The sequence below is a fragment of the Pangasianodon hypophthalmus genome, chromosome 21 (assembly GCF_027358585.1).
Source record: "Pangasianodon hypophthalmus isolate fPanHyp1 chromosome 21, fPanHyp1.pri, whole genome shotgun sequence".
In the NCBI taxonomy this organism is placed as follows: Eukaryota; Metazoa; Chordata; class Actinopteri; order Siluriformes; family Pangasiidae; genus Pangasianodon; species Pangasianodon hypophthalmus.
Window position 1 is genome coordinate 2,707,986 of NC_069730.1, and position 23,360 is coordinate 2,731,345.

Here is a 23,360-nt window from a genome sequence, read left to right on the forward strand (position 1 = left end):
TACTGTTATCATACAAGTACAATGAAATTTGGTTTGCAGCTCCATGCAGAAAAGTCCTGAAATACTCAAAAGTAGAAATAAAATCACGGGTGTATATAATACTATAAGTAATAAGTACAATTAGTTCAACCTTTAGGAAATACCAGAGCTAATGATGTGCTATGAAGGATTATTAACCATTCTGTAGTATGGTCAGGTCCATAAATATTTGGATATTGACAAAGTTATTGTTATTTTAGCGGTCTACTACAATATCCTGGAGTTCAGAGATATAGCAGAAACATTAGGCGTGGCCAAATCAGCCATTTGGTACATTCTAAAAAGGAAAGAATGCACAGGTGAGGTCAGAAATACCAAAAGGGATGGAAGACCATGGAAAACAACCATGGAGGATGACAGAAGAATTCTTTCACTGGTGGAGAAAAACTCTTTCACAACAGCTGGTGAGATTACAAACACGCTCCTGGAGGTTGATGTATCTGTGTCAAAGTCAAAAATCAAGAGAAGGCTTCACCTGAGTAAATACAGACGGTTTACCACAAGATGTACACCTCAGTAAGCCACAAAAAGAGTTTGCTAAAAAAAAAAAAAAAAGCTTATGGAACAACATCTACTGGACAGATGAGACAAAGATCAACTTGTAGCAGAATGATGTGAAGAGAAGAGTATGGAGAAAGAGAGAAACTGCTCATGATCTGAAATGTACCACCTCATCATACGGTTTCAGCCAAATTCAGCCAAATGCTTCAAAACCCACCAAGCTGCGCTTCACAGTGCAGATGGACAATAATGTCCTGAAGCTTACTTTAAAAACAACCCAAGACTTTTTAAGGCAAAGAAGTGGTATGTTCTGCAACGGTCAAGTCATTCACCTGAGCTGAATCCAACTGAGCTGCATTGCACTTGCTGAAGACAAAACTGAAGACAAGACATCTCAAGAATGAGCAGGAAGTGAAGACAGCTGCAGTAAAGACCTGGCAGAGCTTCACCAGGAAACAAACCCAGTGTCTGGTGATGTCTGTGAGTTCCAGACTTCAGGCACTGACTGCAAACGACTTGCAACCAAGTATTAAAAATGACAATTTATGATTACATTAGTTCGTCAAATTACTTTTGCCTGCATATAAAAAGTGCTGTAATTCCTACACTGTTCACTTGATTTGGATGTAAATTCCCTCAGATTATTGCTGAAAGTCTGCACTTTGAGCTCATATTCATTATTTAATTGTTATAATATCCTGTTGTAGACAGCTACAAATAACGATAACTTCGTCAGCGTCAAATATTTATAGACCTGACTGTATATGCAAAAAAAGAAAGACATGAAAGACACAAAGAAACATGATTGTTTTTTTTTAATATGGCTTTGATATCTTTATTTCACCGTTATGTTCGCACCTGAAACAAACATTCTGACTGTTATTACGTGGTGAAAATGGCACTGTGGTGAATTACAGGTTCACTGGTAGTCAAACAGCCGCAATGTCAAGGAGCAACTGATCAAATGCTGGGAACTGGGAAACGCTTCTAAAAGCTTTGTTATAAAAATCCATTATTGTGATATGAAGTGGAATACTGGTACATGTCTACTTGTTATCTGGAACAGGGAAAGGAAATAATCCAAATAATCCAAATATTGAATCTGTCACTAATAGACTGTCATACGTTCATACTTCAATGTCGTTGTCGTGTAATACTGCTATCTCTTCAGCGATATTAAGTTTAATGAAACGTGCATCATGTCGGATCTGCGTATGCATCGTTAAATAACAAACCTAACAGAGCGAGTATTCAGCACAAATGTGTGTGAACAGTGTGTAATATTAAACCGTAGACTACCGGATCAGCTTCATGGATTATTGCTTAAATTATGCTTCTGTGTCTCAAAGGGAAACTGCATGTCTGATTGTTCATTCCCTTACAAATTCATTCCCTTTCCAAAAAGAGAAAATACACTTCTGTACATGATCGCTGTAATATAATTAAACACGTGTAGGGGGAAAGTATGAGAAAATACAGATGAAGCATAAATATGGGTTAAACACATAAAAACGAGTCCTTGGTTTAAAAACAAAACAGTCATATAAAATGTGTTGAGAGTGTAAAAAAAAAACCATGAAAAATCGAACTGTACCCAATTTCAGTTTCCTCCTTCGGTAAATGTCGTCGATGTGGCAAGATATGTTTGGTGTTTTGTACTGAAGCTATGAGGTTAATATGTCGAAGAATATACTCAAATCTTTTCCACTAATGTTAAATAAATACATGTGTAAACCAGTAGGGAATTTAGACGTTTTAACCTGCCTAACATCTAGCTTTCTGCTCTAATTCTGTCTTCAAACTTTCAGAGGCGGGGCTTTGAGGACCAAATGATAACAAAATGGCCGTCGCTGTTTCCAGAATTCAGCCACACAGTGAATTTTTGCTTATAGTCCAATTGTGTCCTAAACCACAACAGCAACTCTGCGACACAACTCAACATCTGGATGAGGTTTTACGCAGACAATTCGTTAGCTAGATAGATGAATTCGTTAGCTACTTTAGCCTAATAGTTCCAGTGCAAAACTGAATACCAGAAATCAAACATATCTTCACTGATGGACTGCATTTGAGGTCAGGAGGAAACTTTGCATATATAATCTCTTTCTTTAAGGTCTGGATACATTAAGCTAATTTCGTCTCAACAACAAGGACACAATTAATATTCAATCCAGAGAACTTGGAGATCTGTAATGACAGTAATCAAGATGATCAGATCGATCTTTGGCACTTAGTTGTAAATACATTTTTACTACGCTGTCATGTGGATTGTGACGTTCTCTTAATGTATAGAGACCTCACGTACTGGAATACAACCCAAAAGTGCTAGAATTGCTAACAATGAATAGAAACAGAGCTTGTTAGCATTATGCGTATGAGATTGTCATCGTAGCTGCAGCCGAATGGACTCTTTAAAAAAGAAACTGACATGTTCTTGTGTATCAGACTGTCTATTTCGTTGTAGCTTTCAGAAGAAGGCGGGGTTGGTGTGTTCGATGATGCAGCGCTTGCAGTGGCGCTTGACGAAGCGCAGCGCCTCGAGAGACACATCGCAGTCCTGCACGTTAAGCAGCTGCAGGTCGAAACAGTTGGCCGCCACCACTTGCAGCCCGCGGCCCGTGATGCTCTCGCACGCCTTCAGGCTCAGGCGCTTCAGATTGAAGCAGTTGAGCGCGAGCACTTCCAGCCCGGCATCCGACACCAGTGGGCACTTGCCGATGTCCAGGCTCTTGAGCTTGGGACAGCTCTTGGCCAGGTGCTCGATGCCGTGGTCCGTGAGGCCCTCGCAGCCTCGGGCATTCAGATAACGTAGCCTGGAGCAGTACTTAGCGATGTAGCGCACTCCTACGTCAGTGATGCGGCCACAGTGCGCTATGCTCAGGTAGCGCAGGTGACCCTCCAGCTTGGCGATCTCTCGCAGCCCGAAGTCGCTGATGAAGCGGCAGTCACTAACGCTCAGCTCACGCACCGCCGGGCAGTAGATGACGAGGAAGCGCAGACCCTCGTCGGTCAGGCGCACGCAGCGGCGCAGGTACAGGTGCGTGAGCTGCGTGCAGTGAGCCGCGATGATGTGCAGACCCTCATCCTCCAGCGCAAAGCAATCGCTCATGTCCAGGTAGCGGATGGAGATCTGCTGGCCGTGCAGAGGAGAGAGTTTGATGGACGCTTCCCGCGTCAGACTGATGCACGTCACCTTCGAGCATCCTGCACATGAGGACGAGACAGAAAAGAGATCATCAGGAAGGGTCTTTGATAAACTAATTAACTGTTAGCTCATGAGCCTAGTCTAATGTGAGACACCAAACAAAATCGGAAAGAATTTTATTGGTCTCACGTTGGTAGTTGCTCCTTTAACACAGACTGAATTGAAACAGTGAATTAGACAGTTAAGTTTAAAAAAGTTTACGAACTTCCCCTCGGGGTGCACGGCGTGGTTCCATGTGTGGCTTGTGCATGGTCTCTGTTCTATATGTGCCAGTGTTTATGTGTTGCCATGTGCTTTCGTTTTGGTCTTGTCCTGACTCTGCCCCGTCTTGTCAGTAGTTTGTTACTCAAATGTGTGCGTCCGTTCTGTGTTTAGTCCTCAATTAGTTTGTCTATGTATACTCTGCAGTTTCTGTGTTTCACTGCAAAATCTCATCGTGCAATCTTTATTTTTAAGGTCCAAGTGTTGTTTTTGTCTGTTTTTTTTTTTTTTCAACTTTGGTTCTGAATTCCAGTTTATTGTCTCCTACATGTTGCCTATGGACTACAACCATTGTTATTCTGGTATACTCTAATCACACACTGAGTGCACACATGTGCATCCTTCAAACACCACATTACAATATATAGAGATAAACATGTGAAGATAAATAAACGGCAAGTTAGCAAATTAGCTGATTAACTGATCAACTATATTTGGTTTAAGTGAAAAGCTTTTTTTTATGTCCCATTCATTCCTAAACTTGTATAAAGGTACCACATTTACCAAATCTAAATTATGGAAATTTCTGTAATATAAATCATTTTTAAAAGCATAATTCAACCAAGCACAAATGACTAAAAAATCATTTAAAATATTGTGCCACTTTAAAGATAATAATAAAATGGATATTTTTGACCTGAAAAGAGCATGAGCATTAAAAGAAGCATGTCACCTAACAAAATGCTAACGAGGCAAATGACCTTTATACATGGAGAGCATGCTGTTATTGCTATCTTTGATGAATTGATAGTCATCGTAATGGCTTATTGGAGGAGCTGAAAGGAATACTTCACCCTGCTTACAGACTTTTTGTGTCAGACAAGGTTTGTTAGGAAGGAAACGATAGATCCCAACTCTTCTGCAATCTGGGTTCGTTCAGGGTTGAATTAGCTTTCATAATCAGGTCAGAATATTCCAGATGTTTCAGTTTGAATCGTTCCTTACACAAATCACTGGAGGCTATTGTTGGAAAGCCATAATGTAATACATGCGTTCTGAGACATCAGCCACCTCTGCATTGTTTCAGTTTAATTTACCATATGAAATCTGTCTGCATAGAAAGGTTCAGTCGGGAGTGGATTATACGAAGCCCACCAAGGGTTAACTCTGTGTTAAAAAATTCGCCTTAAACGTTGAAGAAGAGAAACATCTGAAAGGAGTTATTTTTTTGTAGGTTAGGATGGGGGGATGAAGGGGGGGATCTCTCAGCCAGGGTTAGAACACAGAAATGGTATTATTCAACAGAGGGCGCCATGCTGCATTAATTCTCTGGGAGAGCATTAGCTTGTGGAAATGACGCCACTTGTTCCTCGCACTCCAACAGGAAGTGCAGGAAGTCTGAAATAAAACACCAGGAAAGGGTTTGACGGAGGAGGAGGAAGATTTTCTGAATTTCTGACTGGACAGGGATTATAAATCCCATCTTTAGAGTCATATTGTTTCAAGTCTGCAAACGAAAGATGGATGGCCTGGAGGATTTATCTGAACCACAAAATAGAATAAATAAGAAGAGATAAAGCTGACAGTTGTTCTGCTGCAGACTGCAGCCAATAACATGCTCCAAAAAAACACGGAAGCAACTCAGCCTAGTTTTAATTTCTCTTCATCACAAAATCATTCATGTGAGAAATTTTTTAAATGAGTCATTTCACTTAATGAGCAGAGCAGACGATCCCAAAGCACCTTGAGGTCAGAGGTCATGGTCGTGCATGGGCTTATTTTTCCTCTCAGAGAATAAAGCATGCAGGACGGAAAGAGCTATTAATATATTTCCCAGGTCCAAGAGGAAGTCACGGATATTTCAGAATAATCTGTCAGTAAGAAAGACCCCTGCAGCTGTTTTACATGATGAGCAGTAAATGGAGGAGAAACAGTGATCTGTTTGGACCAGACTCTTTTTGGCTGTGTGTACACTTAGCTGTTTTTAAACTTGAGTCAGATTCTGTTTTGGTTAAGCAGTACTTGGCTCAGGATGTGTTTGGGTCAAGCTGAATTCTGTGTAGTGTTTAGTTCATCATATGCTAGACAGAGTCAAACAGTGCTTAGACCAGATAGTATTTGATTCGGGCCATATTTGAGCCAGATAGCTTCTGATCTGTGCTGTATATGGGCCAGATAATATTTTAATCTGGCTATATTTGGTCCAGGTAGCATTCGATTTGGACCAGACAGTATTTGGTTCAGTCCAAATTTGGGACAGATTATATTTTATTTGGGTAATATTTGGCCAAGTAGTGTTTGGTTCAGGCCTAATTTAGGTCAGGTAGTATTTCCTTCAGACCATATTTGGGCCAAGTAGTATTTTGATTCAAACCATATTTGGGACAGATAGTACTTGATTTGGGTAATATTTGGCCAGGTAGTATTTTGGAAATATTTGGCCACATAGTGTTTGGTTCAGGCCTAATTTGGGTCAAGTACTATTTGATTTGGGTAATATTTGGCCAGGTAGTATTTGGTTCAGGCCAAATTTGGGTCAGGTAGTATTTCATCCAGACCATATTTGGGCCAGATAGTATTTGATTTGAGCCATATTTGGGTCAGGTAGTATTTGACTCAGGCTATATTTGGGCCAGGTATTATTTGTTTGAGTTAAAGTTTGACTAAATTTTAAAGGTAAATTTTGGGATTTTCAAACTGCATTTGAGTGAGGATGTATTGTTTTTACCATTATTCAGTCAGTGTTTAAGCATGACTGTGTTTGGGCCTCTGTATTTGGGCCAAGTTGTGTTTTATATTGAAGTATTATGTGCTTCTGACTCACAAAGTCAGGCAAGTAAGTACGTTCACAGGGTTGCCGCAGGTCAGTAAGTTTTTAAAAATATTTCTGATTTTACACGGTTGCATTCCTGGCTTATCAGCTTCAAGGAATTTCAAATTCAGTTAAGAGCAGGCATAAGGAACTTGGAAAATGGTTAATAAATGTTATTCTCTTTAATTACAAGAATTTATGTGAGGATTAAACTTAAAACATAGCCTTCTATCATTTCAGACAGCTACAGGAGACATTTTTTGGTTGTTTTGTTCTGTCTCTGTGGGAAGCTGATTATCCACATACCCTGCTTTTTTTCTTGTGTAAGTAACTTTCCTGTAGGTTTTCACTCAAAGACATCTGTAAATCCCCAAACTCTTAGAACATGTAATTTCTTGCCACAGAAGGACATCAAGGACTATAGACACATTAAATGAGTCCCACGGGCGTGTGTGATGTCTGTTTGATGGATACATTCACTCCTACAACAGCAGACACAGTGGCTAACGTTAGGGAAGAGTTGGACCTAGGCAGTTTATTTTCATTTCAAAGACAAAGGAAGCTTATTTAAAAATAATACAAGGACAACAAAATAATTACATATACGACACTAAGACACAAAAAAGCAAAAAAAAAAAAAAAAAACCTTATAACATATTTACCTGAGACATCCAGGTGTTCCAGGTTAGGGCATCGTGAGACCACCTCGAATACAGCCTCATTGGACACATTGTAGCAGCCGGCGAGGTCGAGGCGCCGCAGCTCGGGGCAGCACTGTGCCACCGTGTAAAGGCCACGGTCGGTAAGTCTGCGACAGCCATTCAACACCACCATCTCCACGGTTAAACATACGTTGGGTGTGTCCTGACATAGACGACGCGTAAGCACCCGCAACGCCCGGTCCACATGTGCCACATCACCCGTCAGACGCACTGTCCTCCAGAGCCGTGGGTCCCATGCCAGGTTGTACCATCGGCGGCATACGCGGGCGCAACGACACAGCTGGTTGGTGGGCAGATGGGCGAAGATCTGCAGAAAGGCGTGGTCAGGCAGCATGTCGATGGGTGCCCCCTGATGATGGTCTTTGGATTGGCACATGCCACGCTGAGGATAAGTGAGACCAACAGTCTCAGGAGCGAAGGACAACGAGGAGCCATTGAAGAGGGCAGGTGAAGAACGAGGAAGGATGAGAGCAGGACTGGGCGTACTCAGAGTGCGCATGCTCACGTCCGAGTCTGAGGAGAGAGATAAAGGAAGGGGAAGAGATTAATTGGGAGTAAGACGGATACAGTGTATTATGATCACGAAGAGAGCTACTTGCATGTAACACAGCTCTATAACACACTATATCAGCATGCGTCTATAACACACTAAGTGCACGCGTTCCATGACCGTCATCTCACATGGCCACTAAAGCCATGGCTGACTGCAAAGGTGCATGCACTCCTGAAAACACTATGGGTGAAAAGGCATCCTTTAAGGACAGCAAGAACCAATGCTCCCCAGGTCCTCAGAAAGGCAAAGAAACCTGATCACTTTGTAGATACCAAAGATAAATACCATATGTGGCAGGTTATCAGGCCATCACTGACTAGAAAATAACACCATGTGTCTGTGGCAGTAATGTTTCCCTCTTTGATGAATGACTTCTACACTGGGTTTCATAGCACAGAACAAGAAGCCTGGAAAGAACACCCCCTCCCCCTATTTCCAATAACCAGGTGATATCTCTTTTCATTGAAGACTTTAAAAGAACTCTTGAGTTCTACAGAGAAGACAGAGTCAGAAAAAATGCCACCTACCCCAAATTTGGCAGGAATCAAATACTACCTTGCCCAAATATGGTCTGAATCAAATATTTGTCCCAAATACGACCCCATTCAACTATTACCTGGCCCAAATATAGCCAAAATCATATTCAGGAATGCAGATAGTGCTTTCCTCCGAGTGTGTTACACCACTCCCAGTTCAAAAAGCTGCTCTGAGGAAGCATGTGAAGCACAAGGACAGTAGCTTACCTGCTTGGTAGTTGTTGTGTGATGGGGAAGAGATGCCTGAGGTATGGGAATTGGCTACATTAGGGAGAAAATTTTGCTTGCTATTGCATATCCAGCAAAAACACTAGCTTGTTTTTCATGTGCACATACACAGTGCAAAACCAACTTACTCACCAGTGTGAGTGTCCATTTACTACAAAGTGTTTCCTCAAGGGTTGTTAGGACCCTCTGTTTTAGGTTTCTGCATTTACTTTACTTTAGAGAACTTTAGACAATAGACTGTAAAAATCACGACATGGAAAATGAAAATGGCTGAGAACACCATCCTGGCCTCTTTTCACTTCATTGAAGACATTCACCGCAGACACTTCATCCGTAAGGCGGTGTTTGTAGTAGGGCTAACAGCATAGCGGATGACCTTTACCACACCTCTGACGGAAATTTTACTCCTCTGCCATCTGGCAGAAGGTACAGGAGCATCTGGTGCTTTTGTGTAAAATCTTCTTCCTTCAGGCTGTCAGGCTCCTCAACACCCAGTTACTCCCCAAAACACAAGGCTTAAATACCATCATGAGTTTCAACCCTCTGAAATTCATTATGTACAAGAGACAAGTTGTTGAAATAATTCAAACTAATGTTGGCTCTTGTCTTCTTGAGTCATTTCCTCAGTAAATCTATTAGCTGTCCTCGCCACCTACTTGCTAGTCTTTGTCGTGTATTAATGGCTTAGACTTCAGGAAATGCCACCAGTTCACTGTGGGCTGTACGGAAGCCATACACACCAACATTAATCTCCAAAGACAGGCGCTACGTTTCCTGAGCCTGCCTGGCCTGTCCACTCCATTCACGTCCCCCCAGCTGGACACACTGACCCAGGCTTTAAACCCCACACAATACACACTGCTTTCCAGTGTGTGGTGGGAATGAAGTCTTTGACACTTAAACTCTGCATGCCATCTATTCCTAGTCGGGTCGAAAAGGGAAGGACCATGACCAAGAACTGTTTTTATTAAACGTTGTTAAAACAATTTTGTCAAATTCTATTTCTTAAACAAGATTATTATTATTATTCAACTTCATTTGAAGTCATTATACCACAGTGATGTTGAATTACTCAAATCCAATTGGTCAGAAAGTGCTGATTAATTTTCTATGACAGCAGTTCTGACAAGTAGTGCCACCAAATCCTAGGTTTATATTATTGCGCTCTCTTTAATACGTTATCATTTCTATAGGAACAGCACATTTACTGGGACGTGTATGATCAATGTTGCACATAATCTAAGATTAATAATAAATACACTTTGTGGTTATTTTACAAAGAAAAACACTAATTTTTGATATGGTGAAGCTTTCTGTAAGGATACTTTTATCTAACGTTTATGGAAGGAGTCTCCAGTGCCAGTAAGTTTTCCAACACAGGAATATTCTCCAGGATAAAGGATGTTGCACTTTATGGTTCTTGGCAACATGTCCAGCTGCGTTTTTGTGTTATTAAATATACTTCAAAAAAGAAACAAAAAGTCTGTTGAGAGAATGACTGTTTACAGCCATTATAACATAAGTGATAACAGGAACTAACTTGTTTTGTGGACCTTGCGTAACTATAAACAGATAAAACATCTTTCTTTAATAAAAAAAAAATGGTTGTCACAGCAATTTGCCAATTTGTTACTGTTACAACACCAAAGTGGATTATTTTCCTAAAACAGTCCACTTTGGTGTGGGAACAGTAACTTCGCTTCATTATACCAGCTCATTGTTGATTATTTTCCTATAACAGCATGCACTGAGTGTTATTTTCTCTATATAACAGACAGCATTGTGTGTTGCAGTGTGTTACTATTAGAACTAAAAGTATGATGCCACAACAACTTTAAAATAAATTAAGCAAGTGGTGTGCTTATAGAATACTCGGATATATTTTATTATTGAACTGCTAAAAAAATCCCAGTTCTGAACAATGTAGTCTTAAACAGGTAATGACTATTGAATGAGTAATGAAATAAAAACAGTTCTCGGTAATGGACTCAGACTTTTGGCTTACACTTTACTTGTAGCTGGATCACAAGAAGCTAAACTGCTATTTCCATGCACATAGCCACAATATTGTTCTCTGCAGCAGATGTTTTTTTGTCCCAAACAGTTATAATAATAAAAGCGGAAAGTATTCGGATTTAGAGAGGAAGCTTGTTTTGTCCCAATAAGTAGTGTTTCCCATCATGTGGCACGCTGGCATGTTGGCGGCTGGGTTTCCAGTTCAGTGCCACCGAGCGTCCCCATATGGAAACCACATCGCTATAAAAACAGCAGTCATGCTAGGCAAGCCCACTCCGGTAGACTGTTTAATACATTTTAAAACGGGACCAGAGATAAGAAACAAGACCATCAAGTCTAAATGTAAAAGCCAGAACATGACGAGAAATGTTAAATACAGATATACGACATATAAGCTTAGTGCCTGTCAGAAAGACAGACAAAACCACACAGCTTTAAAAATTCTGGAAGGGAATGAAGCTAACATATAGTTTTGAGTGTAAGGCAGCACGGCAGTGCAATTCTACGAGGTGTGTATTGTAGCTAGTGTGTGGGACGACATGCTGTGAATCCTGACTGCAGCTGGCAGACGAAGCTTAACCCAGTTACACTTTCAACGCCACCACTGCTGATGCTGCAGGAGAGTGGATGTGGTGGCCGTCGCTTCAGCCTCACACGCTACAATACCACTCTTTCTGTAAGCACAGCTAGGCCACAGTTTCTAAAGGAACTCCTGAAATGCAATTACTGGGAAGTTTTTCGACCCCAAGGGAGCGTGCAGTCGCCTTTATTTTCAGCATGCTAGTCCACCCTGGCGTCTTGGAAACAATAACAAGTTAAAAACAAAGCAAGGCTGGAGAATCAAAGCGTAACATTATAGGGAATATATTGTTTGGAGCATGTTGTAAAATTGTTGCCTGGAGCCCCTCTCAGGGAAAAAAAAAAGCGCCGTGTTGGGGTACACACTAAGGGATGACCTTAATTCACCTCATTTAATAAATGCTGAGAAGAATAAAGAAGGACCGTTAGTTAAGAATCCACTAATCCCCTTTCAGTGGCCCAAACATCCTCAGGGCTACTGTTGGGCCCCTAATGACCTTAAACACACGAAGAGTTCTGACCTGTTAACTCAAGTTTCCTACTGAGAGCCTGAATTTAAAGGAAATGAGCAGCATGTCTCATACAAGAGCTTCGTCTAATGCTATCTGAGCATCTGGATAGTACTTGAAGTCATCTTATGTTTTTTATCAGTTGAAGCTGAATGTCTTGATGGAAAATCTGACTTTGTGTTGAATATGTGACATGCAAGTGTTATTGCATCATAAAGTATAACAGCCTATCGTGTTCCATGTGTCCCGAACGCAGGTCATGCAACACCAGTGTGTATGGTTGGTGGTGTGGCTAATTTAATATATTCAATAGAATCTGGATTTCTGGAGTTTTTTTTTTTTTTACAAAGGTAGAAGTATGTATGTCGCATGTTTGTCAAAAGCAGGGTTTCCCAATCGGGGGTTCATGGTGCCATTGCAGCAGGTTTCATAAGATTGTAACAGAAGTGTCAAGGTTACATTAAAGTTAAAATTGTAATAATAAACTTACAAAAATTTGTGAACATGTTAATATTTCACAAACTGAAAAAGAAACAAATTTTGCCATTCATTGCAAAGGTGGAACCCCTTGGGAAAACTGGGAACCCCTGGTCTAAAAGAATGATCAAGGTTTAATGACTTTAATGAACAAAGATAGTAACTGAGATGAATAAGGGTGCTTTCACACAATTTGTCACACAATTAAATGAATCAAAAAGCAAGCAATGTTGACGTGTAGGGCTGAAAACCTCCTCATAAACCTCATAAAAAATACGGTGGTGGAAAAAGATTAGCAAACATTTACCAGGTTGTTGTAGTAATCACAAAAATAATTACTAGATAGTTATATAAATAGCTAGTTCAAAACATTTGTGAGTTCAATCCAGTGTTTTTGTTCATCAGTCTACATCACCTGACGTACGTATGTGCAGTTTTACAGCTCTGTCCTTTGGCTCCGCTTATCAGCTCGCCTCTAAAAAACAAGCTGGAATCCAAAGTACAAATGTTTGATTCACGTCTTGTGGTTGAATCGATTCAGAGTCAAATCATTTCCTTACTGTGCTAGAGTTTGACAGGAATCTTGCTCATACAGTCTCGGAAAGCAACCTTAAAATAACTACTACCTCAACTAACTTATGAGGTCACAACTGGATTCCTACAAGAACAACCTGAACTTTTTCAAAACCAAACTAACTCCAACAACAGAAAAAAAAGCACTCCAGTCTAAAGACTTTTCATTAAGCCTCTGGTTTTATCGTCCTCCTCTAAGCCTGCCTGCAGTGCATTATGGGTTGTAAATTAGTATTCCAGACAGGTATGATGAAGAATTCAGACATGCCACCCGTCTTTGGATCCCATTCCACCCGAACGTTAACCCTTCCATGTAATCTACATCCGACTGTAGCGTGGTAGAAAGGAAACATTTTTCTTAAAAACTTCTCATCACTCAATCCTTTTCGAGGCGTAAACCTACGATAAGCTGCGATTTTGTAGCAGCACACTTAATCTGTCATGCACAAATGAAGTTTCACATTCCCAGCTCTACATAGCTCATGCAAAATCCTGTGTGATGTCATTTTGGCTTGGCTCACTGGATTGACCTCTTCGCTCTCTGGCTCACAATAGAATACCAGCACAGCGGGAAAAAAAAGCTTAGTTATCCCTAATGCTCTGGTGTTATTTTTAAACATTTTTCACTTCATTTCTTTCTATAGTCTCCTATAACTATAATTACAAGATGTTGTTATACATGTCATGCTTTTTTTCTTGTCCATCTTGTGTTACCATCTCATTCTAACATCCTTTAATTAATCAAAATTGCTTCATGTATCTTTCAGTTTTAAATATTTAGCTTGAAAATCTAAAATCTAAATAAAATAAAATATCTAATATCACCAGGCATTTGACAATCACTGGTTGTACAATATATCATGAAATTCAACGCACACATTGTTCATATCATGGACCGTGTGTAATGTCATTAATTGACATGATGTGACTTTGTACATTTACACAATATTTTGTTATGGTCCTGCACTAAACCAGCAGTATTTTTTAAACACAATACTGTGATAATATCATAAACCATGATCCAGTGTTAGGCAATTATTGTAGATTATAAGAAATTATAAGAGAATTTAATACATTTTGCAAACTTGAAAAAAAAAAACATTTAATTGAATACAATTCTGCAGTGAAACAGTCATGAAATAATGAATATATCACTTTAGTGTCATGCTGTTATAGAAAAATAATCAATGATCAAGTGGAGTTACCGTTACCATCCCAACATTGATAATTTTGGAAAAGTTTAAGCGTTTTATTCTTCTTATACCACAGCAATTTTCCTACAACTACAATTGTTTGTTTATTTAAGAATGATGCCATACTTTTTGTCCATTTCTATTTACATTTAATGTTGTGCAACATCCATTAAAAACATTCTAACTTACATTATAGCAGCTATAAACAGCCACCAGCCCCTCTGTTTTTTCTCAAAAAACAAAACAAACAAAAAAAAAAACCACAGCTTGTCATATTAGCAAGAAACCGCAAAGTGTAAACTCCTCCTTCCTGAAGATTTCGGAAAACCAAAAGTTACAGCTTTACCTCTAACTTTTACAAAGCGCTGATACTGGAGACTCCTTCCATAAATATTAAATAAACGTCTCCTTATCTAAAATGTGTTACACCTGTCATAGAGTGAGCATGCTAACATAAGCCTTGCAGCTGGAACTACTGTCTGCTGCTGTTACAGAAAATGAATCAACACCTTCTGACCAATCAGATTCAAGGATTCAACAGCACTGTGGTATAAACATTAACATTCAGTGATTGTAGATTTGAAAAAATACAAGGTGTCCATCATGAGCAGCACAGGAGCTCACGGTTCAGCTTCATAAAATCAGTGAAGACATTTAAGCCTGTATGTCGGGGTTTTCCCATCTCATATGAGAGAGAAGGATTTTGGGGTGTTATAGGATTTACCACACAGTCCACTGTTATCCTATTTAATACACTCTCCCATACATTCTTTGGGATTAAAACAATCCAGGTCTAGAAAAAAAAAATCACTTTCTGAGTCATTACACAGTTAAATTTCCTCAATATGAACTAGTTCTACTGTATATCTTTAAGCTTTGCCAATTAGTGTGTATTTACTGCTATGATTAGCAGTACTAATGAGCTAGTGACTATAACTGTACTTCATTTAGCACAACTAAATGAGAATTTACCATAAATTATCGTTAACATTCAGTATTTATGAAACAAGAAACATCAGTCTTTAACTGCAGAAAATGGGAAGTAATTTGTGGAATTTTTAACAAATACCTTTTTTTTTCAAAATACCTCACATTAAAACCTCATTGTGTGTTCTTGGTCAATTGCGTGTGCTTGGTCTTTGTGTGTTCTTGCTCACTGCGTGCTATTGGTCATTATGTGTTCTTGGGCATTGTGTGTCCATGTTTCTTGCGGTCCTAGTCACCTTAGTGTTTTCTCCAGTTTTTTAAAGTCTTTGTGTATTTGTATCCATGGTTCTCTTACTTCCATGTTTTGAGCTGTCACTATGAAACACGGACTTTAGACCCTAGCCTGCAGTCATATGAAGAAACCTGCTCACCTCTTCCAACATCACCAGCACCTTCCATTAGAGATGGTTGAGGCAGCAACAATTCTGCTAGTGTTGGTGCTTTCGAGTTTATATCACTGCAACTGGAGCATGACCTGACTCAGCATTTTCTGCTCAATGATATTATTATGATACCTACATACACACACATATGTATACAATTTTAAACCCTAGGCCATTTAGTGGAAGATTACAGCACTTTAGTGGAAGATTACTGTCAAGTATTACTGAATTTTGTCTTTTAAGTGATTAGTGCAGATGAATCATGCTTGATCTAATCAGGGCAATGAGCTTACAATGTTAAAGTAAAAGTCAGTTTGATATAAGGTTGTCTTGAAATACAGTCAAATATATCTAACTAATCATCGCTAGCTTGTACCATATAGTCAGCCTCTATATCATGATATATGGTCTTGCTGATAATCAGTACAGGCCTAGCAAGAATTGATGGATATCAGAGTGACCCATTCCAGCTCCTCTGTCATTAAGATAAGCGATGAAACTGAAGTCGTACTGAGGGAATGTATGGAATGCCATTTAGCCATTTAGCCTGTTTCAAACGGTGCTCCTCCAGCAGCTACATCGATAAAGCATCCAGTTACCGAACCATCTACTGTTAACGACACTGATGTAATGCAGATTCATCATCTTTACTACAGAAATACAGGAAAATGCACGGCACATTTTAAGTAGTTTCATCTCAGGAGAGTTTCAGGGATAATTGCTCTGAAATACGCACGTCGGTGCTTATCTTTAACTCAGACTCTTAAACCCAATCTGAGCAGAAAATCTCTCTTTTGAAGGACGCAAGTGAGATGTGTGGAGCCCACAGTAAGTCTCAGCCGACTACTGAATGCTTGGATTGCAGGTGAAATGGAGGTCACAGACACACACACACACACACACACACACACACATACACACACACACATATTCCCCCATGTTGTTTACTATTTCTCTGATACAACATCAGAGGGTCATGTTTTCTGTGTTTAACAGAGGATATGCCAAAAATATGCAAAAATGTTTTTACCTACAAAATATATTAGTTTAGCAATTTTAGCTAAATTTTAGCTAACTAAGATTGCTAACAAGCTAGGTTATTTTAACACCAGTACCTAAGTTTTCTAGCAAGCTAGCTAACACTCTAGCTAATTACAAACTTGTCCCCAGCAGCAGTTCTTTATTTGTACTTTGTCATTTTAATGTAACACCTCACATAAAACACTGGTTTTAACTACACAATATAATAGTTTAGCAACATTGGCAATGCTAGTCAGCTTCTTAACTTCCCCAGCAGTAGCTGCTTCCAAGCTAGCTAAACATTTTTAAAGTAAACTATTTATTGCATAATTAGAACTTGTAGAGAAGGTTGTTAGCAAGCTGGTTAAGGATAACTGAATTGTATTATTATGTGATTAACACCAATACGTACAATTGCTAGCAAGCTAACAATAGCTAGCATTATCTATTTTAATGCGTAGCCTAAATTTAATACCAAGTTTGCTAGCATGATGGGTAATGTTACCTAAATTATTTCATTGTGTGTTTAACACCAGCAGCCAAGTTTCCTAGCAAGCTAACTAAAATACATTATATTGTGTGATCTAAATTAGTATCCATGTTTGCTAGCAAGCTAATTAACATTATATATTATCTTGTGTTATCTAAATCAGTAGCCACGTTTACTAGCAAGTTAGCAAGCATTATATATTATATTGTGTATACTAACACAAATTACTAGCCTAAGTAGCAGCTAGCAAATTGGCTAACCAGTATACTAATCCCAACTTGGGTAAAAAAAAGGCTAATGATGATGTCACATAATCAATTTTGTCATTATCAAGTGATCAGAATTAATTTATGCTCTGTCCTGGTTGATTTAAATATGTCTGTCACTCAGGAAAGACGAAATAATCGCCTTCTCTACACATTGATAAATTCTTGTGAAAGCCCTCTGGTATTTATTTCAGCTTAAATAAGCAGGATGCGATGTCATGAAGACAGTCTCCCGTTCTGACCCTGGTTCTGACCTCTGGCGGCAGACAGTAACCCGATCTCCCTCCGAGACATGAAGAACTTGTCACATTTCACTGCTAGGGGCCAAAACACAAGACCCCTGCATTTTGATGCACTCAAATCCAATGTCCTGCATCGGAGGAATTCAATAGGATGAAAATGCTACTGTGCGTGGGAAGTAAAGCTGACAAAACGATGGACTCCAAGGTGAAAAATTTGCATGGAGGCGGCCTATGGAGCTGGTGACAGACCTGCTTGAGGCTGACAAACACGCTAGTCCTGCACTGTTTTGCCCCGTGCAGCTTCCAGAAGGGCATCTTGCTTTGATTAAAATACCTTCAGTGCTTCTCATGCGAAAGTCTTCGAGCTGGGCGGCAGCTTGCACTAATGCGCTTGGAAGCAGCTGCGATCAACCAGCCGTCAGCGGGCCCACATGGACAAATCGTTCACAGACATCTATGCTCTGACAACGCCAGCCATACAAACACTCGCTATGTCAGATGTGTTTACGACGAGCTGTGTTAAGTACTCAAAAATGTAAAAGTTAATCATCACGCAGGGGGGAATGCATCAAAACAAATCAAGAACTCTTTATATTCGCTGGCAACACAGCAGTAAATCTTCAGAGGTACAGTAGCAAGATTGTTGTTCTCCAAGTGAACAAAAACCAGAAGGAATCGTTTGGATGAACATCCTGCTGGTGCTAACAGTAAATTAAATGTAGTGTGGCTAGTTCATGTTGTGGAAAAGTCACGCTAACTTACAGATTTTCTAACTTAGAAATTTTTGATTTAAAGTTGTCTTCAATTAGCCATCATTCTAACAAGCAAAGATAGCTAATGAATTTTTGCTAGCTAGCAAGTCACAAACACCGATTTTAACTAGCGCCATGGACTCAACTTGATTAAATGTGTACTTCTCTGTTTTTACTGTCAACATTTTTTTTTTATTAAATGTAGTATGGCTAGTTCATGTAATAGAAAAATCATGCTGACTTATAGTTTGCGATTATCATTAGCTACAGTACCATTTCTGGTCAAACAGGATGAAAGTCATCAGAGACATGAGCTAACAAGGTTTTGATTTAAGGTTGTCTTCAAACAGTGTTAGCTCTTCTAGCAAGCTAAGATAGCAAGTTACCAATTATCGCTTGCTATCCAGTGAGAAACACTTAGTGTTTTTGACTAGCACCAAGTACTCTAAACTTGACTAAACATTTATTTCTCTGTCCAGTTGTGTTTAAACACAAAATTTTCACCATCTACATTTTTTTTCTTACTGTAATTACCAATAGTATGACTAGCAGATGTTATGAAAAAGTCATGCTAACCTATAGCCTGTGACTGTCCTTAGCTCCAGTATCAATTCAGGTCAAACGACGTATCTCATCAGGGAAATAAGGTAACGAGGTTAAAGTTATGATTTAAGGTTCTCTTCAAATAATGTTAGCTCTTGTAACAAGCTAAGATAGCTACCTATTTATCGCTAGCTAGCAAATCACGAACACCACTTTTGACTAGCACCATGGACTAGTCAAGAAAATAAACACATACTTCTCTGTCTAGTCATCTTTAAACATTCTGTTTTTAAAACCAACTTTGTATTTTAATTGAAAATATTATAGCTAGTTCATGTTATGGGAAAGTCCTGCTAACTTAAAGTTTGTGGATATTATTAGCTAGAGTATCATTTCTGGTCAAACTTAAAAAAAAAAACACTGCATGTCATTTCAGGTGTCAAAGTGATCAGGGCTACAAAGCAGAGTGGAATAGGATAGGAAGTAGAAAAACAAGCACTTGTTTGTTAGTTTTTTTCTATCTGCATTTGATCATTACAGAATACTTAAAGGTCAGAATTCCCTCCCCTGCCTAATCCTTGAAGTTTCCGTGTTCTAGCTAATTATGGCAAAAAAAAAATGTATAACAGTGGTGTCACTATAAATGTCAGAGTTCCCCTGACTGTTCAGTGACTCACTCCTTCGAGACCAGGATTCGTTTTATTAAATCAAGGACATCATAAAGGAAATATTCAAACATCTGGTCCATAAACTAGGTCTTTGCCACAGTAAAGGAGGCAAAAGAAAGGGGTTTCCATGTCCCTACCCGGCCTGCTTTGCCCCCCCGCCTTCTCTCCCCCCTCCGCGGGTTCAGGGGAGCCTCGCTCGTGATGTATAAAGCAGAAAGGATCTGGAGAAACAGTCTGAAGCCTGATCGCTCAGCATGTCCCGAACTGAGCCTCTGTGCATTCAAATTAACTGAACACATATTAAGAAAATTAAGAAAATCCAAAAAACAGAAAGGAGAAAATAACATGGAGCTCATGTGGTTTTAATATTCATTCCACCGCTGGTGAGGGTTGCAACAATAACATCAAGTCACTCGACAAGTGTCTAATAAGTAAAACATCCAGGACATTGTTGTCCAAGCTACTCTTGGAACTCAGCTATTAAGCTAAATACAAAGAGTTGATTACTTTAGGAGTGTTACACATTGACACAATCTGTATTTGTCTAGCTATACAAATATTTGTATCTGTATTCAATTTAAGTCTGAAGTGGGCGTGGCCTTTTTTCTAGCTCTGACAGTTCCTCAGCCTCAGCTACCTCATGCAAGTTCATAATAGGTCTCACCTAGACATGTGCGTGGGATTTTTTTAATCAATCTGATTAATGTATTTGTAGTTACATTCCTAATTTACATCTACATGCTAATCTAACCCTTCCCTAAATCAGCACAACCATGAAGCTCATTATTTAAAACACTGTAAAGATGCAACAAATTTTAATTTGCAAACTGGACAACAACAGAGTGTCAACCCAAAGACTGAGAGCTCTCAGGGTTCCTGTGATCTTAAATTCAACACGGTTAAAAGCTATGAGTTCAATGCTAACCCCTTCCCCCTCTCTGGAACACATGGGAACTTAAATAGTCCTTCTCTAGTTTCATTGAATTCCATGTAAAGCCCACCAACTAGCTATCCCTTGGTGGCCACTCTTTAGCTGTCATTTCAATGTTCACTGTGACTTTGTAAAAAGTGATTCTCGGCTGCGTTTTATGTCACAAGTGCATAACACAATCTCACATCAAAGATAACGAGCAGCTCGTGATGCAGCGCAGGGCAGCGGTGGCCTCCTCGAGGAAAACGATTACATCATAGGATCCGTTTGGGCACAATGGAACAGGCTGCCCATTGACTTCCTGTTCTCTCCTCTCTGTTCCACCATACAGGAAACCGCCACAGAGACAAAGGCGCTCATGTTGACCACAAGAGTGTCCAAGTGTTCTGGGAGTTCTGTTCCAAGGGAACTCTATATACACTCTCGGAGAACCCCGTAAATGTTCCATGTAGATCCTGAACCCTTTACTACTTTCAACTAAGGTTCCAAATAGGGCAACAATTTGCACGACTCAATTCATTTGAAAAGTTACAAAGGTGAATTTTAGCAGACCTGCCAACCTTCACACATTTTGCATAGGAGCTCTGAATTGTAATACAGGAGTATCCTGGTACGAGTTATCACTCAAAAATACACCAAAAGAGCAGTTTTCTTTTTCCAGACATATAAATCTGGAATGACCTACAGTTGTGATGTGTTTTGAGGTCTCTGATATTACTCGACAGTGGAAGCCCCGCCCACACCACCAAAAGTCTCCATACAATTACCACTTTTTAGCTTTAATTTTATTTACAAAATATCCTCTATATGATATCCATTTCTTTGTAACCACACATGAAGTCGTCTCTCCCACTCATGATGTACTCGTGTGAGCACAGCTGGTGTTATGCATGTAATTGCATGTCCATTGCAACCTTGTGACAGCTTCCTGATCCGGCCATCAGAATGATTTCAATATGTTCTTCTTTTGTCAATGGCAATCTTAAAGGCTATCTGAAAAAAATATATAATATAAACTATAAAGTACGAAAAATTTTGGAAGACATTTTGCTAAAAAGTGATAATTTCCCCTATGTATGGAGAATATTGGGAGACACTGTACAGAAATTTTGGTCACTGAATATTTTTGTCCAAAAATGGCCAAAAACAACATGGTTTTGTGCACTGAAGAAAGATTAAACAATCCTGTGGAAGTATTTTTATGGTTTCTACCAGTTACATTAGACTTGCACTATTTGTGAAAATGTACTGTATGTTTTTACTCCCTGTCTTTCCCAGGACTACTCATTATTCCTCTGGTCTGGGTTCTGATTAGGTGTTTGGAACTATTTCTTATAACTTCCTATGATATTCATATGAACTCTTAGAAAATCCAGCTGCAACAACCTTGCCCTTTTGAATTCATCAGAATATTCAAGAGATCAGGTTGATGTAAGTGGACACTTGTGCGGTCAGTTGCTTCTTTCGACAGCTGTGTGTTCCTGCATCATTACTTCATCCACAAGAACGCGAACAAAATATCTAGAGTCGATTCCAGATGTGGCATTTGCTGGCGTTTGCTGCTGAAGTCTGCTGCTGTCATCTGTCAACATGAGACCCTAAAAAGTGTAAATGGCAGCAAAATGGTGCATTCTTAAGAAGTAGGAATGCAATGATGAGATCATTCATTGCAAAAAGACCACAGAAGCACACAGAAGACCACAGTAGTCAGATGACGGAAGAATAATTTCAATCAAGAACAAAAGAAAAGCTGGTGAACAAATCCAAAACACTCCCCAGGATGTGGCATAGATGTACCAAAGAGAAAATACACCGGCATAACCTCAAGAGGGTTTACCACAAGCTAATAACTTCAAGGCCAGTGATTTTGTTGGATATGGGTGTAGGATATGGGAACTAAACATGTTGTTGGGAGGTAATTTAAACATATCCTTTCTTTATAACATATAAAAAGTTGTCCAGGCTCTAACAGCGGTGTTCTTATGGTAGTGGTTGCTCACTATTTCACTCAGTTTCACTCATCTGGTTGTGGAAATAAATCCTTACATCCTATCTTTTATGAGTGATAAACAAGCAAGTGAAGAACTGAAACACTTTGTGAAACTACCCCAGCTATGTTAGCTAAGTTAAACAGTTTTGCTTATAGTTCATCAACAAAACATTGGCAACAGTTAAAAATTACTGTTAATCTGTTAAAGTCTCCAAGTAGTTTGAGAGTCATGATTTGATTCTGTATGTTGACATATTTCCTTTTGAAACAGGAAGTCAGAGTGACGGTGTGTTGAAGTTCTGGACTGATTTACACAACAGCCAGTAGCTTCGAGATACAGAACATAAACATAACATGTAGCTTAGCGAACTAGCTAAATATGGACAACAGCAAAAAAGTTTAGCAAGAGCCTTTTTCAACTGTGGAGGTTTTCTCACCACCTCCTTCACCATACCTGTTAGCGATATCCTAGGCAAGGAAATGCAGTTTTTTTTAGCGTTATCCAAGGACAAGGTCCAAGAGTCCATTAATGGTGATGCATAGCCACAGGGAGACATCTGGTGCATCTGTACGGTAGGCTTGTAGCTAAAATGTTAGGGTTAGTTAAATACGGTGTTACTTAATAATTGATATTACTGATTGAGAAGCCTTGACAGTGTACAAAGACGGAATTGTGTTCACCATCAATCTGAGGTAGTTGCATTCTAGCACTGAACAGTCCCCAGTTGGTAAAATGCTCCTCTGAAAAGTCACATAGCTCAAACATGGTTGAAAAAGGGAATAGTGTGCAGGAAGATGCACAGCTGAAAACATATTGATGGACAATGTTTGCAACTAACAAGCTGGTACTGTAGAGCAAGATACTGAGGGGGCGGGACATACTAGAGAGCAATCATTGGACGAACCCAAGACTAGCACAGAATGAATCCTAAAAAAAAAATACA

General features: G+C 39.4%; 1 protein-coding gene across 1 annotated transcript in view; it reads right to left on the minus strand.

Annotated features, from left to right (window-relative positions):
* Window positions 1-214: 214 nt before the first annotated feature.
* Window positions 215-23,360, minus strand: part of fbxl7 (F-box and leucine-rich repeat protein 7) — a 44,133-nt gene continuing 20,987 nt past the window's right edge. The window contains exons 3-4 of the mRNA XM_034297783.2: window positions 7,421-7,993; window positions 215-3,744 (exon numbers count right to left, since the gene is read on the minus strand). Of these exons, the coding sequence (XP_034153674.1) occupies window positions 3,008-3,744; window positions 7,421-7,993 (1,310 nt within the window). The 3' untranslated portion in view covers window positions 215-3,007. The remainder of the gene's footprint in view (window positions 3,745-7,420; window positions 7,994-23,360) is intronic.